The sequence below is a fragment of the Sebastes umbrosus genome, chromosome 7 (genome assembly GCF_015220745.1).
Source record: "Sebastes umbrosus isolate fSebUmb1 chromosome 7, fSebUmb1.pri, whole genome shotgun sequence".
NCBI classification, from domain to species: Eukaryota; Metazoa; Chordata; class Actinopteri; order Perciformes; family Sebastidae; genus Sebastes; species Sebastes umbrosus.
The window spans coordinates 11,067,347-11,088,981 of NC_051275.1; the positions used below are offsets into that span (position 1 = coordinate 11,067,347).

Sequence of the window (21,635 nt, forward strand, 5' to 3'; positions counted from 1 at the left end):
GTCCATTTGTAATATTTTACAGAGAACTGTGCATTTATATGTTTTTACAAAAACATTAAGATTAAGTTAAAACTACGTACTAACTTTGTGAGTTGGTAAACTCACAGTACAGACACTTTTTTTTATAATAGTTGGTTGTGGTCCCGATCTACAGTCTAGTGTTCACTGCAGTGGCAGGTCTTTGCCTTTTTCTAGAAGAAATCAGGTCATTTTGTAGCCTTGCTCCACACCTCTGAATCACTGCCCACATGTCAAAGTTGTCTCTAGTGATTCAAATAGGTCTGTTGTGTTTTGCCCGTTTAGTATTTCTGAGAAATAATCAACCAATCTTACCTTTTAAGTAGGATTAAGAACGTGAATACTGATCGACTTCACAACGTTGATAGATGGTGGATACTTACTTAAAAGTTTCTCTATACAATAGCAGAGCATTAATATATCATCAACTATTGTCTATGTAAAGATATAGAGGAATAATGTCTACCTGAGCAGAGAATGAAGTCTCTCCCTCTGTGTGTGTTGGAATCAGAGCTTCTCTGTGCTTTAGTGCATGTGAGCGTGCCCTACTGGCTTGCTCACGCTGCTGCTCTGCACTGCTCTGCACTGCTCTGCTCTCAATGCACAGTTGCTGTTGTTTGCACTGTTAGTTGCGAGCCGCCGGCTCAGCCATAAATACCAGCTTTGAATGAAATCAAGTTTGTGGAGCGTCTGCCGATCTGTGCCCACCAGCTCTTTGCCCGAGCAGTCTGTCTCAGTTTGACATATGCTGTCAGGATTTCTGAAACTACAATAAGCTACAAGATCAACCACCTATAATTCATACGTAGGGGTGTAAGAAAATATCGATACACACGAGTATCACAACATTATGTTTTGCGATACTGTATCGATTCTCCAAAACGCTGTATCGATTTTTAAGTAGCAACTTAAAAATCTGACGGCCCGCTGGGCGGACCCGGCCGCTATTCTGTCTTTCGGAGGTCAGTTTTAAAGCTAGAGTGAAGATACTTGCATCATATGAAACCAAAGGAATCCATTGGTACCAACTATGTCACACATGTTATACATGTCATGCATGTTGCGAAGAACGCTACATAACTCTCCAAAGTTGCACTAAATTTTGGAGAGGAAAAACTGGCATGGCGATTTTCAAAGGCGTCTCTTGACCTCTAACCTCTAGATATGTGAATGAATATGGGTTCTATGGGTACTCACGAGTCTCCCCTTTACAGACATGCCCACTTTATGATAATCGCATGCAGTTTTTTGCATACAGTATAAATGTGTTATTTTCATCTATTCTAAAATGGTGTGTTTGAATATTTCTGCATACTAGGGTCCCTGAACAGTCTTGGATGACATAAATTGGGTATCACTGTAAAGCTGAGACTCTTGTGGATCCAATGAGCCCAACTGTATTCATGTGTGATGATGTTAGTTACCATAGTAGCCATTTCACATAGTGACTTTTTTTACTGAGATTTTATACATGTGGTGATGTGTCTTTATACGATGACAGTTTTCCTAAAATCAGATTTGAAAAAAATCACAATATATCTCCTTGCTTACAGTATTGCAATATATTGAATCGTTACTCCTGTATCGTGATACGTATCGTATCACCAGATTCTTGCCAACACACAGCCCTAATAATTCAGACACCAATTACAGACTGTGTAGAAGACTGTTAGTTGCCTCATATTACTTTTAAAACCACATATACACACGATGACTGCCAACACTTTAATCTGAATTCATTGTAATGTTTTTTTTTAGCTACTTCAACGTTCTAATCCTTTCTCATGTGGTGATTCCATTACTGTGTCCACCCACTGCTGAAGGTAGAGAGTCCATGTTGTTTGCGTGGGAGTGAGAGAGGTTGCAATCGGCTACCAGCAGCGAGGAAGAAAAGAGAGAGAGGAACGGAGGGATTAAAAGCAGCGAGGGAGAGGTGAGAGCAAGTATCGGTTCTCACAACCCCTCCCTCTCTCTGGGCTTCCTCCCCGATGCCTGCAGCATCTCACCAGGCGGTCAGGACTCCTGGTGTCAGTCTGCCTAGCATCACGGCTCTGAATAAAGTCTCTGAGTCTGCTGAGAGCTGGATGCACAGCAATAAGAAGGAAAAAGAACACCTGAATTATACAGTTTAAGTACAGAATACGCACTCATGCATGAGGAGAATTGCCTTTCACCAACTGAATGAGGTGTACTGCCTAAATATGTCATCTGTGCTCTGTTCCAGGAGATGCTGTCTGTGCTCAGCTGGTGCTTTGCTGTGCAGAGAGCGTGACTGAACGCTGGCGAGATGAGAGGAGACCGAGTGGAACAGACTATTTTGTTTACAGTACAGAGGACACCGAACACCTTGTCACTCCATTAAAACGATATCTGATCCATCATCGTCCCACATACATGCACTCACACTTCCGGAGACATGTCAGTGTTTCGTTTGATGGTTGTGATTTATTAGTGAAAAGAAGGGAAAACAATTGCTGTCGGAGGAAAGTAAATCAATGTAAAGACGTGGTGTGTTTTAACAAATTTTTGGCAGCATGGTTAAAGATAGGGTCGACGATTAGCTGGCAAGCTGGCGCATGTCTGGAGAGTGAACCGGAGTAACGTTTAACATTTCTTTACTAATAAAAGTGCTAAAAAACACTTTCATATAGCGTTCGTCGTCCTTAAATACAAGGTTAAAATCCTTAGTATCAATACAATCGATTTTTGCGTTTCAAATTGATTTTATATCGATATTAGTCTCCCGTGAAGGACAACTTGCAGAGTACCTATTGATGTAGTTGGATCATAGGAATGTAAATCGATACATCGATGTAGTAGATGAATCATTACACCCCTACTGTCCATGGAAGTTAATTAGCTCCACCCTCTCGTGTCACTTCTGGTTGCAAAAAAAAACAAGATGGCGATGGCCAAAATGCAGAACACAAGGTTTCAAAACTGTAGTCCACAAGCCAATGGGTGACGTCACAGTGACTTCTTACAGTCTATGTTAAGTATACAAAATGTGTAGTTAATTGGCTAAAACATGATAAACTATTGTCCTTTAATGGAACTAGAATGCCTCCTTCTCTATAACACACACTGGCTATTTTCTGTCATCGTAGGCTTTAGTGTGTATGTGTGTCACAGTCTGTGACAGCGAGATAAAGTTCTCCTATACACATGAGCTGCAGTGCTCAGCCATTGATTTCCATTGGCACACGTTGTTTCAGCCCCTGAAGTCCCATCAGTGAGAGGAGATAAACCTCAACACTACTTCTCTTATATATTTGATGAGCAGTTGAAGAGGTGATGGGTGGACTGACTGAATCAATATTTAATCTCCCTGTGTGCGTTGCTGACCTGAGACCAGAGAAAGTGGACATTAGAGGAAAAAAGCATAAGGGGAAGGATGAGTTAGGAGTATGAAGAAACACTGTGGAGCTCTTTTTGCTGTTCTGAGACTGAAAACATGAGGCATCTTACCATCTTGTTCCTGAATTTGTCTGCCTTAGTTAGTGATTTTCAACTTCAGAGACACTAAATAATCCTCTTGGCTCTGCAGATCTTCTGCAACCTTTTGCAAGAGTGAAATCAAGACAAAACACTACAACACAGTCACTGCTTTAGTCTCTGAGACACAGTTGATTGTTTCTGGAACTAAGTCCTTAAACCATTATTACCCTACAACACATAGCCTGATTAAATCTGCTTTAAAGCCCACAGATCAATAAAATGCAGGCAAGCACACTGATATTGTCAGTGTTCTTAATTAAGACTGTAATAAATATCAGCCTTACAGTCACCCATGGCACAAAGCTAATAACAAACTAGTTGAAATCTAAAGGCATGAATGTTACTGTGCTATTTCTCTTTGTTAATTCAAGTCTTTTTCAATATATCTTGAGGCTGTTTCAATAGAGAGTGGGAGGTTTGTTGCCTTTCAGTACAATCAAGCACTGCACCACTGCTGCTACACACAATACTCTTTTCTATTATTATTAATCTTTTATATTACAAGTGGAGGCCAAATAATTAAAAAAGACTATGGGAAAATATCAACATTTTGCAACAATAGGAAAAAAGCATCTGCATATCATTCAATCATTATGCAACTGTATTCTGGATCCTTTGAATGCATCATAATTTCCCTCCCCAGGTTTTTGCTCTAACATGTCTACCAGAGGAGCCACAGAGCGAACCAGGAACCAGATGATTAATGACAAACCTGGAAGCTGGAAATGAAATCGCCATCCAAGCAGCCGCAACAACTTTAAGTATACAGAGCTGTTGTGAATTAAAGCTAGGGTCGGTAATGTTGAGAAACTACCGAGAGTACACTAGATTTTAAAAAATGGCCCAGCCCAGTGCTTCCAACTCTTTTCCAATGAAAGTAGCAGCAGTGGAGGCTCCTCCTCTGTTTTTGAGAGGCAAGAGGGAGATCAAAATATAAAAAAAAGAGTAATTGGTTGAAATGAATCGTTACCAAATCTCAGGATCATTTATAAAATATTCTCTCTTCTTTGGGAAAAACTCCATTATTTCTAAATGAAAATCTTCAACAACGACACCTTTGATTAAGTTTTGCAGAGACGTTTGTCATCCTTTCACATCAAGACAAATCGGTGAGTCTGTTTTGATTAATTTTTAATTGGGGGTGTTGATGGTAGGCTGGGTTATATCTTAGCACTGCCGCTGCTATATGGGTTTTTCTTTAGAAGAATATTGCAGAGAGAAGTTTACATTTTATTTGATTGTGGTCTTTTTCATAAGGCACTTTCTCACTGAGGGAGAGAGAGACAGTTATTATCACACTGTTATTAGCTTCTTGCTTATAGGCTGTCACACCTGCAGTGTGTTTTTCTGATTACACACACAGTATTTAGTAGTCAACTTGTTCCCCATGACAGGAAGGGGTACTATTTACTACTTACAGCTGATACAATCTGCCATTGGAGAAGTTTGTCACAGAAACTTGGGAAAGATACAATTAGAAGTCTGCTTACTTGAATGTTTTAATGTCTGAATATGATATGATATGCTTGTGCAGCATGATTAGCTGCTGTCAGCTTGACTCCTCGTATCCAGGAGTTTTAATGTTTGGGCGTAGGGAGAATGCTGAGTCCAAGTGAAGTCACGAATCACTGGTGTTAATGTCCAAGCTAAGTTGCAGGTCTTTTATGATTTTCTCAAGTCGAGTCTAAAGTCATCAGATTCATGACTCATCAAGTATAGAGTCTGGTTCACACTACTCTCCCATTTCAGCCCCCCGGTGTGCAGTTACCCACCAACCAGAGTCACTAGAACAGTCTCTGGCTCTCTCCGGCCCACCACCAAACGTATCATTGATGTATTAAGAGAGTTTCGGCATGGCATGGCCCACTTTGTCCAAGTATCCAACTGCAGTGCTGCAACCAAAAAATAATTTTCTCCATAGACTGCATTTAAAAAAGAATGTTGACAAAGTTGAGTTATTAATATTTATAATTTATATATTATTTTGGAAAAACCTAATGGTAGAAAAGCTACCGTATAAGCCGTCATCTCAGAGTAAGGTATTTACGAGCCAGTGAGGCCACACAACTAATGTTCAAGAGGAAGCAAACTAGGAAGAGACTTTTTTTGGCGTATATTTGCTGGCTGAGTAACTTTCATTTGAATGACTGGCCGCTATCTCGAAACATTGGTATCCAGTTCTCATAACACATTCATGGTTGGAACTCAACCATGCACCCACTCAATTAATTTGATTTCAAAATCAGGATCAGTTTGCTGCTGTGAAACCGGGCTGTTAAGAGACATACAGGAAGGATTGTTTGGTGACATAATGAACGTATGAACGTTTGCCATTATAGCTATCAGATAAGAGCTTTGTTTGTTTCAAAACCTCACCATTAAATATGAGAATGTAATTTCAATTATTCAGATCCCACTTCAAAATGACAGGGATCAATTACACAAAGCATCTGCCGTATTCACACACCGGGAACATTTAGTATTTGCTTATTCATGGCTCTAAATATTAAATTTAATGATAGTAAATGATGCTGTGATTCATCATGCTTTTATCTGCAAAGCTACTGAGTTGTGAGCTACGTTTTCTGACGATAACAAAGATTTATCTTTACAAAAGCAGACAAATGTTTGGGCATCACATCATAACGCCTCTGCTTTATACTGAAAATAATTAGAAACCCAATTACAGCCCATACATTTACAGTTAGCATTTATACCTACATCATATATACTGTATATATATGTATGATTGACAGCCGGTCAGTCAAACCTGCAGTGGAACACATAGGAGCTCCCGACTGCATGTGGCAAAAACATTAGTTAGTTTAAACCTGGATAATAATGATAACAGGAAAAAAATAGTCTACTAGTATTATCCTTTATGGCTTTACAATTCAACATTTACAGCTAATGTTTTGCAGTGCAGTGAGTTCTATCACAGAGCCACAGCAGATGACACGTCTCCTTGATGAACATCAAGACCCGAGCTTCATATACTCAGCTGTGAGTGTGTGTATGTGTGTCTAAATGTGTCCGTATTTCTGAGAGTTGTATTTTCTGTCACAAGGTACAAACATTTATCTTAGGATGGCAGAGTTGCCATGGAGACAGGCGCTAATCAGTGGAACACCTGACTCTTCACTACAGCCTCTCGTGGCTTCCGATTCCTGTCGTTCTCAATTAACGCTGAGGGAGAGTGTGAAGGAGAGACACGCAGAGAAAGAACGAAACAGATGGAGATGATCAATGTAAAAACATTTCAATGTCAAATCTGCATTCCATTGTTATGGAAGGGAATCTCTGATCCATATGTACATACACTGTATGTGAAATACAGAAACATCAGTTATCTCTAATGTCCTTGGTAGGTGGTCTGAAGTTCAGACTTTCTCAAGACTACAACATTGGCTTCAGTGTGACGGACCAAGAAAACAACCTGAAAGGCTTTGGCAGTGAAACCTTGCTAGTTAGTCTGTTGTCTGTGCGACTGACTAAACCAGATGAGAAAAGAGAAAGCAGAGGTAGAAAAGGCTGATGGGTCATTTTATGCCTTGTTCAGACCGCCAGCCATCTGGACAGCAAAAAAAACACATGAAATGTGATTTTTACAAACCGCATTTCAAACCACATTTGGAGGTGGTTTGAAATGCGATTCCAATATGATTTCTACAGATGCGTCTCACTCTGGCTGCTCAAATCGGATTTCAAAGCGTCTTTACATCACTGGCAACACGACGCACAACGACAACGTCAAATGGCGGAATGATGGAAATGTTGAGCAGAATCCACGCTGCTACTAGCCGAGCCAAACATCCCCACCTAGCCACCAATCATCATCATCAAAGGTTCCGAGGACTAGATGTTCCCACCACACCTCTCGCAGCACAATGAAGCCCGCCATGACTGCGGCACCGAACGTTGCATATATGTATACCGGCCTCCTGTGTTGCACCAGACAAACTCAGCAATTTGACAGCACCATTATTTGGAGGGCAAAATGATGGAAGTTAAAGATAAAGATGTGATTTGAGAAACAAATCAGATTTACCTGCAGTCTGAACTTAACCTCAGATCAGAGGTTTTCAAACTGTGAGGCAAAGATACTGCGTGAGGTGAAAGGGGCCGGCCGTCGCCAGTTATTGTAGTTTGGCCAGCTCACCAACATGATCAACAGTGGAAGGTGCAGCAGAGGCTGCGACACACAGTTCATGGAGGTGATTAAAGTACTTTAACACTGTTTTAAAACATCCAAATACAGCAGTAGTAGCCGTTCTCTGGTTTCACATCAAGGCCAGTGGTGCTGCAATTACGGCTAAAAGTTTGCAGTGGTTCTGACTAGTGGAAACGGAAGAAGCAGGTGGTCTAACGTGCAAAAATTAATCCACGTTGTGAGCTCTACAAGGTCATGCATGAGTATTGAGACAGACAGAAGGGGGGGGGGGGACATGCGAAAATGGGTGGACAGCAGATATGAAAACAGCCACTGTTCTCTGTGGGAAGGATAAAACATTTACAGCCACCGTTCTAGACTACAGGAGGTGAGTGATAGATATCGGGTAAAGTAATACTGTGTCTCTCAGGCCTTAGCAACTGCCTTTTAATTCATCTTTTTGTTCTCACTTACATTTATCTATTAATATTTTGTTCTCGCTCAAACACTTTTATATATTTCTAACTATTTGTTTGCATTTAAATTATTTCCCACTATTTTTACAACACAAACTGTGTGCTTTTGATCATTTAATTTCCTCACAAACATACCGTGTGTCGTGTTATACATACTGCTCTGGATCTGTCTATGTTTGATGTGATTGATTATTTATCATCAATAATATAAATGCACCCGTATCCTGGAAGGAAAGGTCATGAGACCAGTTAATCAGGTTTGTTGTTGGGTTTTCAAGCCTACAATCAGAGCGGTTTGTCTACAGTTTGTGCTTCAGTATGCTGCTGAGTGCAGCTGCAGCAGTTGCACTGTGATGCGAGTCGAGCTGAAAGCGTTGTGCAGAGCACGGCTTCTCTTGTCACGACTCTGATGAGCTGTCTGCACAGCCCTTTAGTCTTTTTGGCTTTCTGCTCTGCATCAGTCCATGAATGAGGCAAGTGTCTGTGGTTAGTTTGTGAGTGATGAGTGAGAAAGTTTGTGACCCGGCCGCCATGTAGAAAACAGCCGAGCCGAAACCAAGCACCGTCCACCATCCGGAGCATTTTACAGCTGAACACTAAAATATGTTTCTGAAAACATTAACTGAAGCTGCTTCCACATGATAAGAAATGTGCTCTTCACTCACCACGAGGTAGGGCGCAGAGCCTTGCAGAGGTTAAGAACAGCGCAGGTATGATACTGTATGCCATCAAGAAGTGCACCAAGAGCGGCATTCACTGTTTCTAGGCAACAACAGCTGTTCTCATTGGTTGTGCTTTGAAAGGTCAGCGGTAACCAAGGTCAAAGTTGAAATAATTTTAACTTTGAGCGAGGTACTCCAAGGGTAGTGCTTCCACCTAGTCGGGCGACGCCGCTCTCTCCATAGGAAAACATTGGCAGAGCCAGCGCAGAGCGATTTCACCGCTGATCATGTGTGGGCAGCTTTAGTGTTACGCATACGGAATCAGATCAGTCTCAGTATTAATGAATGCACACAGAAGGATTCACAAATGTATTTTGTAATTTATATTTAAATGACTCTCTCCACAAATATATTTTTCAATGCACACAAAAATAGTTATCGTTGCATATAAATGTAAAAAAATAAATAAAAAATCCACAAAATGGTTCACAAATATATTTCTGATGCACACACAAATATTTCTTGTTTCATATAAATGTAAAGGAAATTCACAAATATATGTGTTTAAAAGTATTTGAAATGTTCATCAAAAAAACAAGTTTGCAACAACAGTTTATATATAAATGTAACAACATCCAAATATGTTTTTGATGAAAATTTCAAATTTAAAAAAAGAAATATTTGTGTGTGCATCAGAAATATATTCGTGAACCTCATTTTGAGTCATTTATATATAAATCACAAAATACATTTGTGAATCTTTCTGTGTGCGTTCATTAATATTGAGACTGATCTGACTCCGTATATGCATGTGTGTGTCAAAAGAACCAATTCTAATACATGTGGTGTTTTACCCGTTGGTAAACTATTGTATGTCTGACAGGACTTTTTATCCTCCACTGGAGCTGTTACAGTATAATAATTACATCTCTGATGCAACATTTGGAAATGTACTTTACAATCTGAAACACCCAGACAGCATTAATGCAGACTGGATCTACAACTGACTGGTCTGGAAAAGAATAAAGTTAAACCGTAGGCTACTCAAATGACAGATGCGGGAGATGAGTGTTACAGTATGCTCAGCTCACAGCATCATTTAACGATGATAACGAATATAAAATGAATATAAAACTGATTAGGAAGTCTGAGCCACATATTTAGGCTTGAAATATAATGTTCATGACTTCTATAATTCAACATAACCTCATTAGCATCCAGATTAACAGCATATTTCTTATCTCCATGTACACTTTGACATAATACATATCCAGTATCATCTATCTGAAACCTAAATGGGATGAAGTGGACATCCTTGTTAAATGCCCCTTCATTATTTCCATTGGTTAAATATATCTTTCACTTCTCTATTACTTTTCTTTCACTATCTCTTTCCTAGTTTTTCTTTCTATTTCGGTCTGTTCATCTGTCCGTAGCGCGTGGAGTTCCGGATGTCCATTTGGTGGCAGGTCATTACATGACCGCCAGTTTCTTAATGAGCCCATTAGCTGCTTCAGGCCATCCCTTCCTCTCTTACTCACCAATCTTTCCTTTTCTTCTGCTCTACTCCTCCACACTTTCCCAGTTAATCAAATCACGTCCTTCTTCTAACCCCCAATCACTGAGATCATTTATCACCTCTTTTTTCATCTCACTTTCTGTCTCTCATTCCTACTGTGTAGAAATGAAACAGAGAGGATGGAGCAGCTAAACTGACACTGATCTGCCTTTTGTGTTGTTTTGTACTTACAGGCCTAAAGGCAATTTTTTATATTTTCATTTTCATTACCCACAAATTGGATTTATAAAGATATTTTACTGGGGCCAAAATTTGGATTGTTCACATAAAACTTTAGTTTACAGATTTTGTTACACACCAGGGGACAAAAGTGAACTTGCCTTGATCCTGCCCAAGTGGTGGAAGAAGTTACATGAACAATGAACAAAGAACAATGTTACACAATGTTACACAATGTTACCGGTGTTCTAGGGTGTAATACGATGTTACCGGTGTAACACAATGTTACACAATGTTACCGATGTTGCACGTTGTTACTGGTGTTACACGATGTTACTGGTGTTACAAGGTGTTACCGGTGTAACGCGATGCTACCGGTGTTACACAATGTTACTGGTGTTACTGGTGTTATTGGTGTTACACAATGTTACACAATGTTACACAATGTTACACGGTGTTACCGGTGTTACCGGTGTTACACTGTGTTACGGCATAAACCAATTACATTACAGGCCCACAGCCCCCACCGTCATACAGATTATTTTTTGATTTTGTGGGTAATGTGGGAAAAGAAAGAATGTGCCCTAATCACTCGGCTATCGGGTCACACATTTTGCTTTCTTTTATAGAAATAAAACCTATTTAGTTTGTTTTCGTGTATCAGCACCCACATTCATCAAATTAAAAAAACTGAAATTTGTAAAACTTAGCTTGTTATCAATACTTAGTTGGACAACGGATGCTACATTTATAAACTGAAAGTGTGTGCTCCGTACAGCAGGAGCAGCAGGAGTTAGATTTCATTCATCACTTGACGAGAGTAAGGAGAGTTGACCGACAGAACGATAGCGGAGGAGCATATATGAACTGTATGAGCACATTTAACCAACTTTGTGTAAGTGCTTCTGTTTTGTTTTTTACAGTCAATGTAACAAACAATGCAGGAAATGCCTTCAATGTACTATATGGAAATGCAAGAGCTGCGGTTTGCCATATCAGTAAAAAAAAAAGCCTGGAGGAACCGTGGCATGCAAATATCATTCAGACACTCATACAGAAATTACTCTTCCTCAAATTCATGCCTTTGTCATGTTGCATCCTTCCTACTTTAGAAGCAGTCTGCATGTACCAATCACCCCGGTGTTATGGTCAGAGTAAAGCAGATATTCAGCTAGAAACAGCCGGATAGTTTGTTACACTGAGTACACTGAGCAACTGATTCTCTTTTATTCACTATATTCCCCCCTTATGTTTCTTATTTCTGAAGATGGAGGCTGGTAAAAGGTCTGATATAATAACACCAGACTTCCTCATCAGCCCCCTCTAATGCTATGACCTAATGACAAATTAATCGGCTTTGGCGTCATCTATAATTACCTATTAGTCTTTTAATTACAGACAGTGCCATTAATTGAAGACTATGTATATTTTAAGGGCAGCGTTTCTTTGCAGAGAAGTGCAGGTATGAGTGAAAATGGCATGCTCAACAGATGGATCACTGTTCTATTTTTTACCTGAATATTTTAGTGCTTCTGTTTCCAGCATGGGAAGATTGATGTGAAAGAATAAATGGAGCCCGTCATGGTGATGGCAGCGCTTTAATGGCAGTATTTTGGGGTGCTCTATTAATAACTCATGCACAGTGTTCCATTTCAGGGCTGCGTACCTTTTGTGACACAGTTTTATCCACCAAGATGTTCTTTTGCCTATGTTTTATCACGCACGCACACACATACATAAGCAAGATAACATATATGATACCATAACAATGAATGCATTACACAGAAGAGAAATCACAAGTTACACAACTTGACCACCCCCATCCATGAAGCTAATGAGGGAGAGTTATATGATCAGTTTAAATGTAGTGGAGAAGTTTTGGACTCCTACACATGGACACAGTTACACAACACTTAAGTCCAACCACGCAGAGAGACTGGCCAACAAACATCCTGCGGGTTCCTATCTATAACTGCAGTAAACTGCCACTAGCTCCCACTAAAATGCCATTGGCCACCCCAGCCAGTTTTACATGTTGCTATTATATAATCAACAGCAGGTCTTATGGACGGGCAGGGGGGGCAACACAAGATCCACAGGAGATCCCGTAAGGTTTTTGAGACCCAAAATAGACCCATTTTTGTATTTTTTTAGAGGGTCTTTAGGGGGAGATAGCAGGTCAACAGTAGATGTCACATAGAAGTTGTGTACATCATCTGAAAGCTGGGAACCTGAAGATTAATTTGAGATGCAGCTCAGCACTGTGTGTCAAGTTCTTCTAGTCATTAATCAGAAATGAACATGAATTAATTAATTATTTAAAATAAATTGTAAAAGTGTATAAGGGTTTAGAACATTTTGATAAAAGTATATGATGTCTATCCCCATGCTCTATTATGTCTCATAAGTTGTTGCGGCTATTTTTTGGTTGATAACATTTGTTAAACAGATTTGGTGCTAAATTTAACCATTTTATACCACTGGAGAATTGATCAAAAATGATCAATAATCCCTCCAAAATACCACATTAAGACACAGAGACTTCGAGGAACACCATAGAAAAAGCCAAGCTGTGATTTGGGATCAAAAACTTTTCCCATTCGGAGATTTCTGCAGGAATTGCATTTTTCGACGATTGGATGGTAAGCACTTGGTTTGTGTAAACTGCTCAGAAACCCCCTTATTGTCAAACTAGCTAGGAAGGCCATCCATCCTCTGAATGCTCTAGGTGTCTAGTTTGTGGCTGTAAAGTTTCATGAGGCTGTGATTATCCTATAGGTCACCACAGGTCATTTTATACAGTGAGGTCAAGTTTAAAAAAATAGTCTCACTTCAATGAAATGGCTACTATGGGGACTAACATCATCAGACATGAATACAGTTGGGCTCATTGGATTCACAAGAGTCTCAGCTTTACAGTGATACCCACTTTATGTCATTCAAGACTGTTTAGGGACCCCAGTATGCAGAAATATTCAAACACACCATTTTAGAATAACACATTTATACTGCATGCAAAAAACTGCATGTGATTATCATAAAGTGGGCATGTCTGTAAAGGGGAGACTCGTGGGTACCCATAGAACCCATTTTCATTCACATATCTGGAGGTCAGAGGTCAAGGGACCCCTTTGAAAATGGCCATGCCATTTTTTCCTCGCTAAAATTTAGCAAAACTTTGGAGTGTTATTTAACCTCTTTCCCAACATGTTAGCATGACTTGGTTGGTACCAGTGGAAGGAACCTGCTGCCTCTGAAATACAGTAAAGTCCGTCGGGATCGCGGGCGGGTCTCAGAGGGTTAACTGACATGTGATGCACTTCGTGACACTTGCTCTAGAGAAGTGCTATATAAGTGTATATAAATAAACAGTTTCTAACGTCACACACACACATGCGCGCGCGCGTCTTGGTGTGGAAGTTCTTCGGCGTGAGTGAAGAAAACTTAAAGCTCGCAATTTATTTGTCCAGTAACCTGGAGCACTTTTATTCTGAGATTTGTTTGAGAGTGAGAGGAGCTCCTGTAACTTGATCCAGTTTTGGAGAAAATGTAAGTTATTTAATAGTCAATGTTTCATTAGGAACATTCAATTGAATTTCAATTTTTTAGATACAAAAAGGTTACAAAAATGTTTGTATATGCTGTCAATTATAGTTTTAGAAAGAAAATTGGAATTGGCAGGTCAGACTTCAGATAAATCAGATATCGGTGCATCTCTAGTGTTTACTGTATGTATCCATCTCCCCAAGACACAGTCTTTACTCCTCCCAAGTGTAACTCTGTCAGTAAACCATCTGTGGAAGGAGCCTCTAAGGGGTCTCTATCTGTGATAAAGGCAGCTCTCTTTCCTCTGGTCACATATACAGCGACAGGAAGAAAAGCAGCTTTCAACACATACAGTACAGTCATACAGAAGACGTTCTGCTAAATAGCACGTTGATCTTCTTCTGTTTTAAATGTAAACTGTCCAAAATTCAATCTGGTAAGAAACAAGAAGCTGTTTTCCATTAGAAAACATATCCATTTAAAGTTACTACAAGGAACTTTCATTTTGTGTTGATTTTGGCGGCCCCTGTGGACTAAAGCAGTGGGACCGTCGGAGCAGCGAGGTAAAGCTCTGCTCCTGGGCGGAGGAGGAGCCGCTGCTGAGGCCAAATCTGGGTCTGTGCAGGCCTCGCTGGAGTCATCTATGTGTTTTATCTATACCGAGTGAAACTCCTGTTAATGTTGAATGAATGAAGAGGAAGAAACGATAATGTGCACAAGCAACAACGTATGGACGTGGGAAAGTGACATTAGTTACGATGCATGGAACAAGTCCAGCTCATTAATTGAATTAATTAATATAGTCATTCTTCAGTGTTTTCTATTGGCTCTTCACTAATGAACCACTGGGATTAATTTGGCGTTCATTAGCAGACATAACACAATAAACAGGTATTAGCAGAGACACTCAGGAAGAGTGGGTCAGCAGTGACTCATTCCTGCGCTGACATCATTGAATATCATTAGCATCTGACCTTTAACCTTGCACCTTCCCCAAGGAGGATGATGATTAGCCTGCGTTACAGTGATGTCATGGCTGGGTTAGCCTGCAGAACTGACGATGCGGTCTGACCACATGTAGTCACATTAACATGGGAGTGGTCAACAACATGCTGTATGGGGCATTTACAAGGCTATATTAATCAAAATCCACAACAGGATAACTAATTACAAATGATGAACGGCAACATTAAAAAATGACATTAATAAAAGGCAGAGTCTGTTGAGTTAGAGGTTAGCTGATGATTGTATCCATCATAAGATGTGCGTCCTTCTCTTGGTTGATTTTCTGAAAGAAGTTCCATCTACAGCCTCTATCACAATGGTTGCGGTGCATGATTTATGTCTCACCCGATATCAGCACCTTGATTAAATCTTGCATAGCCAACATCAGGCACATTATAGTATAGAAGTGCTGCTCTACATCTGCAAAAATACAGCACACCAATGACATTCAAAAAAGAAGCCACCAAAGACTATCAGTCATCTGCAAACTTAAAGGACTTTATGTTGCCCCCCCCCCCCATCTTCATCAGCTTGAATTTCCCTCAGGATTAATAAAGTTACTATCTATCTATCTATCTATCTATCGCCTCCTACTGCTGTACCAGAGCATTATCCAGCCAATCCTACTGTACTGTTCAACCTGCTTTTTTAACACGTTATCCGTCACTAACCGGGCAAAACTCACACGCATAACTGACACTGCCGCCAGGATAATAGGTCTCCCAACATCCAACCTCACAGAACTAAACAACAAAGCATTGCAATCTCAATAGCACAGGACATCACACACCCACTCAATCACCACCTTACCAAAATGCCCCGCTCCGGGCACTGGTACAGAACACTGAGGTGCAATAGAGCTCGCTTTGAGAAAAGCTTGATACCTGCAGTCATAGCCGCCTTAAACAACAGGCGTCGCTGAATAGGCCTGAGTGTGTACTGCTGTCCGTCATTTTCTGTTGTTATCGCTGTTGTATTGCTGTTACTGTGTCACTGTGTGCTGTTGTATGTATTGGTGTCTGACAAGTACAGTGCTGTGGAAAAGAATTTCCCCTTGTGGGACAATAAAGTCTAAAGTATAAAGTATAAAGTCTAAAGTCTAAGGCAGCAAAGGCATCCAAAGTTACATTTTGATGTGTGTTTGCGCTAGATTAAGAATGAGGTAACAGTCATCCAGAATTGATTAAGAGTCCGGCAGGTAAACCGTCCTGGCCAGCAGATATACTGTACTGGTATCAGTGTATATGTTGGCCTATGGGTACGGTGGCCTAGAGGTGCAAAACACAACGACATTTTTTGTTTTTTAATGATGTTGTGTTTTCAGTTTTGTTGTTGTAATTTCCCAGATGACAACGAGTACGTAGCAAGTGAATTTCCCATTAACAGCTAAAAAGCCGAGGATGAAGATGACGACACGGGATGATGATGACGGACTCCATGAGCTGGTGCTCTCTCTCTCACCCTCTATGTCTCTCTCTCTCTCTCTCTGTGTGTGTGTGTGTGTGTGTGTGTGTGTGCGTGTCTCTCTCTCTCTCTCTCTCTCTCTCTCTCACACACACATACACACACTGTCCATTTTGCACATTTCATCAAAGCACACAATATGGTTCAAGAGGGCCTCATTGTAATTTCCTTTAGGGGGTCATGTGGGCATCCGGCAGGATTTGTACGACGGCTCACAGCTATTAGTCTCATGAGAGTAACCTAATCCAAATATCAGAGCGGAAATGTAGCTCCGGTAGAAAAGAGCTTCAGAGTCTGGGGGTGTGGATCCTGGTGGAGTCACTTGACTGATGTATTGATGTTTTATATTAAATGTCACCATTCATTTTTACATTACTTTGTATTAAAAGTTTACACAGGTATCGTTTGTAAAGACATGTTAATGTTTTGTGCTAATATCTGAGAATGTCAGCTGATTCTGGTGTCCTCAGACACCAAGGACCGCTCCCCGAACTCCCCTTGAACATCTACCAGACTAGCACAGCCCCCCAGCAGATACAGGGAATACCCTTTAGAAAATATGAAACAATGAAAATCCAACAAATATCTGTGGCACCAAATGACTACCAAACACATGGGTAACCTGCTCCTATCATTTAAAATGTCTTCCTTCGTGTTACAAATGTTATTCATATTTTATTGAAGGAATTTCCTTTAGCCTGCCATTTCACATATTGAGGTAAGCTATCATCAATCATCTGAAAACTGATCTGAAGCAACAGCATTCGGTGGATTAAAGTGAAATCCCCTGTGCCTTCCGGGATATCCATCATTAAGGAAGCACTGAGCAGGGGATTCAAGTCTGAAAGGCAGATCTTCCTCACACATCTGGGAGTCTGCATTCTGGAAATTTCAACTGGAAATCTTGTAAATGTGTACATTTTGGTTATATGAATTGTTTTCTCCTCGCTCAGCACTTTCATTAACAGGCCTGTAACATGTTGTTATAGTGGAGGCGCCACAGAGCGTCTCTTACATTATTATGGAACACACTATCAGGCATATTAATGAACTGACTGACTTCCGCATACAGTATTTAAAGTGTTTAACAGGTAAATACATTGATAATTGATCTTTCAATTGGAGATATTCCACAAGAGTACTGCTACTAAAAAACAACTTAACACATTTAACATTAACATCATTATGTAGATTCTGTAATGAGGAAGGTTGTGGGGGGGGAATCTGCTCTAGTGTGAGAGTTGGGCTACATAAAAGACTAAAATACGCTCTACCTGTCTTAGGTATACTTCATTTTCTAAATGTACCGGTACGGTCAACTTCATTATTTGATGAATAATAAAAGCATCCCACTGGTTCTCTGGTGTAAAGCTTTTAATATGAAGCAGGTAATGTTGGGTTTGTCACATTATACGTAATAATATCATTATATTCAGCTGAGCTGAGAAAATAACTAGATTGGAATATCTGTTTTTGTCCAATTCAGTAAATTAATAGCAACGTACTTCATCGCCAAGCCTGTTAATCCAAACTGTCCCTGACAGCTGACTCATTTATATTGTCTCACAGTTTATATTAGCAGCTCACTCACCAAACACAACTAACATCCAATGCTCTCTTCAAAACCACTGGTATGCCCCAGTCAATAGCAATCCTGTGTAAATAGGGCTTAATGCAGACTAACAATAAGATAATGAAGAACAGGGTGAGGAAGAAAAAATCAATAGTGCCAATGTGACAAAAGGCTCAACAACAGATATGTGCAGACAGAGACTATCTCTCTGATATGTAAGACTAATTACAGTAACATCAGTTCAGGCAATGAGTCATAATTTGTTTCAGTATAGAAATTATGATACTTTAGTAAACTAACAACTGATCCTGACCCTATTACATCTTTTTCCCAGAGAAAATCAAGTAATGTTTAGACCAAAAAACAAAATATTGGAGTAATTAGGGGCCTATGAAGTACTCTGGATTACTTCACCTACTTCCAAGGTGCAAAGGGAAAGGGAAGGGGAAAGTCTGGCTTGTATTTTTATCTATACAAGGCAGACTGTGTTACTCGTGCATGTACATGTATTGTACAGACAATGCATATTTACACCAAATTTTTGAATACCATATAGCACTCATATTTATATACTGCAATCAGCATGCAAATGAATGAAAACCACCTCAAACTACAATCCACATTCTTTGATTTTTTAAAATATTATTACATAGAGTATTATTTCTATTTGAGATATGTAGTTTCTTGGGAGTTTTGCTTCTACTGTGTCATCTGGCTGATCTGAGGCCAGAGTCAGTCTGTTTGACCAGCGTGGACGCTGTGATTCACACACCACTGTAAGCTCAACCATCCGGTCAGGAGAGGCAAACCCCTCACACACATACACATACAGATGTGTCTAGGGCTTAGAAAGCCTGGGTTTTGTACAGCCTGTCTCTGAAATTGGTTTCCATTAGCTCCACTGTGATTATTAACTTTCCATTGATGCAGCAGCATAGTCAGAGGCACAGTGACGTCAAGCAGTGTCCTTGACGGAAAAGCAGCACCCAGTCACCTGCTGAGGAGTTCAACAAGTGAATGTGTGTGTGTGTGTGTGTGTGTGTGTGTGTGTGTGTGTGTGTGTGTGTGTGTGTGTGTGTGTGTGTGTGTGTGTGCAAGACAGAAAGCGGAAGAGAAGGAGACAATGTGTGTCTGTGTGTGTGTGTGTGTGTGTGTGCGTGTGTGTGTGTCCAGAGAAAAAGAGAAGAGCGTACTTACTGCACAGAGCGATGATGTGGCTGCTGTCTTCGTGGACAAATTTCTTAGTCACGGCTTCCTCCATAATTTGCTTCACCTGCACACAAAAGAGTCACAGTTTGTTACTGTGCCTGGAATAATCGTCATCGTCTGTACCTTAGCGACCATTATTGCTTCCCTGTACAGGAAAAGCTGTAGTCATCATCATTATCACAGTCAGTTATATACATCATACATAAGAAGATAAAAGACATCATCGTACATGACCACTAGGGCGTCATCCTCCAGTGAGCATGAATATATTCACAACACATGTCATGGAAACCTGACCATTATTGCTCCACATACCATGTCATGGACCAAGGACACATGCTAAACTGAAGTGGTGCAAGATGAAATGTCAAGTGTGACACAATGATTTATATTATTGAACAATGAATATCCACAGCAAACTGTTGTGTTGTGCTGTGTGTGTGTGTGTGTGTTTGAGAACCATTGGCTTAATGGAACCTTATCTTTCTCCTTCATTGACAAAAATTGGCTGAAAATATCCCCCCAAAATGGGCATGTGTTCAATTCAGAGAGCATTTGTTATTACTGCCAATAAGCACAGCTGCCAATGCTACCAAATTAGTTGTACTTGGTTATCAGTGTGGAAAGCTTTTTTCCTTTGTACGGCAACTACCTGATTACAAAAACAGAAATATAAAAGGAATATGCAGTCTCCTCTTAACGTTGTGACAGCTATTAATAACAGCTCCGACAGTCTCGCCCAAACATCCGCACCACTGACTTCCAATTAATACCACGACATCCCGAAAACATTCAAATGAGTCTTTCTGCTGCTATCTATTGTGTCTCTGGGGAGGAGAGCCTGAGTGAGTTCAACAACACCGAGTCAGTCTGGTGTTCGCTTGTCTAAGTTCACTCTCTCCGAAGAATTAATTGTCGTCAGTAATTAATCCGGGACCTGTCTGACACCTCGGCCTTGTTTGGGTCTAATTGATAAACAGGAAGAATTGTTTTGCTCGGTTGTGTGATAATAAAGCTCAGTATCGCAAGGTTCAAACTTTTTCCCTGTATTACGGAGGTGGTAGAGCTGTCATGTCTGAGGGATGGAGCTTCATCATCCTCGTCACCAAGATGAGGTTCAGTCTTCATCAAGTCCCCGAAATCAGGACGAATCACCCATTTTGTGAAGCCATGACATGAGGAACACTGGTGTCCACCTTGTTCTCTCACTGGTTTCCTCTACTGCTGTTGTGACTACAACCAACAAGTTCTCAAAGCTTAATGACAACATGTTTAACCACAGAAACTCAAATCAGGAACTAAAATCACATTCCTGTTTGCCTTTCCTTCGCATCTGAACAACTGTGAAGATTAGGAATGCAGTCATCCAACTTTTTTCTCTTCTAATAATTATTTCAGTACCTCAAATGATCTCATCTGCCGACACCAAGTACCGATCTGGTAGCAGGGCTCTCTTTTTTCGCAGACCTGACAGAAATGGTCGCACTCTGGAGGCCTACCACGATACCTGTGGTACTGTAGAGAAACGTCAGGTTTTCAGAATGATGCCATCGACTTGGTACCGAAGTGTCGGTTCTTGTGACATCCCTAATCCCTACCATCTCCATGGGTGCTGTTTTACTGTTTATCTGGCCCTGCCCTCTGATCTGCCTGCAGACCTCAATAGAGTGGGCTATTATGAAGGTAATTGAATTGAAGTGGCTCGCCATTTGTTATGCCTGAGTCTGATTATTCATACGATGTTACACAGCCTACAACACCAATTCTGCAGTCTGCCAACTGCAAATTGAATTTCACATCAGACAGTTATTTGTACACTAGTGACAATATCAAAAACAGAAATCAGCTATAGAGAGATAATGATAAGACTATCAAATGGTCTTCTGGGTCAGTCTGTAACTGAGAACTGGTAGGCGCTTAATAATAGAACTCAATGAACCATTTCAAGGATCAATCTCTATTTCAGCTGTAAATCTTTATCATTTCTCTCAATGCACAATGCATGTATTTAGGAGCTGTATATAGGACAGTATTCACAGACCCAGGAAAATGAAAATTACAATATGAAATGTAAAATGTATCTCTATCCTACATTATAAAACTGCTTCAAAATGGAATTTATGTCACCTTGAGTGCCGTGTGCCCACAGATCTGGTCAAACTGACTGTTTACCATTCCTGTCTCAACATACCAGACACCCACGCACACCAAGAACTGCCTTTGCATGGTTAAAAAAAAAAAAAAAAGCTTTGATAAGGAAAAACAAATCAAAATGTATTTGAAGGTTAGAGCGCCT

At 40.3% G+C, this 21,635-nt stretch overlaps 1 protein-coding gene and 2 long non-coding RNA genes across 8 annotated transcripts in view; 1 reads left to right on the top strand and 2 right to left on the bottom strand.

Moving 5' to 3' along the window:
- Positions 1-21,635, bottom strand: part of sgsm2 (small G protein signaling modulator 2) — a 71,668-nt gene that overhangs the window by 41,037 nt on the left and 8,996 nt on the right. For all 6 annotated transcript variants that reach the window (XM_037774409.1, XM_037774408.1, XM_037774413.1 and 3 more), the window contains exon 2: positions 19,328-19,403. In XM_037774409.1, coding sequence (XP_037630337.1) covers positions 19,328-19,403 — 76 coding nt within the window. The remainder of the gene's footprint in view (positions 1-19,327; positions 19,404-21,635) is intronic.
- Positions 1,275-9,378, bottom strand: LOC119490886. The gene is made up of 3 exons (XR_005207500.1): positions 8,808-9,378; positions 2,025-2,098; positions 1,275-1,889 (listed from the first exon to the last, which is right to left on the bottom strand). It is a non-coding gene; the product is annotated as an uncharacterized LOC119490886 (long non-coding RNA).
- LOC119490885 lies at positions 10,820-19,156 on the top strand. The gene is made up of 3 exons (XR_005207499.1): positions 10,820-11,095; positions 11,333-11,334; positions 19,145-19,156. It is a non-coding gene; the product is annotated as an uncharacterized LOC119490885 (long non-coding RNA).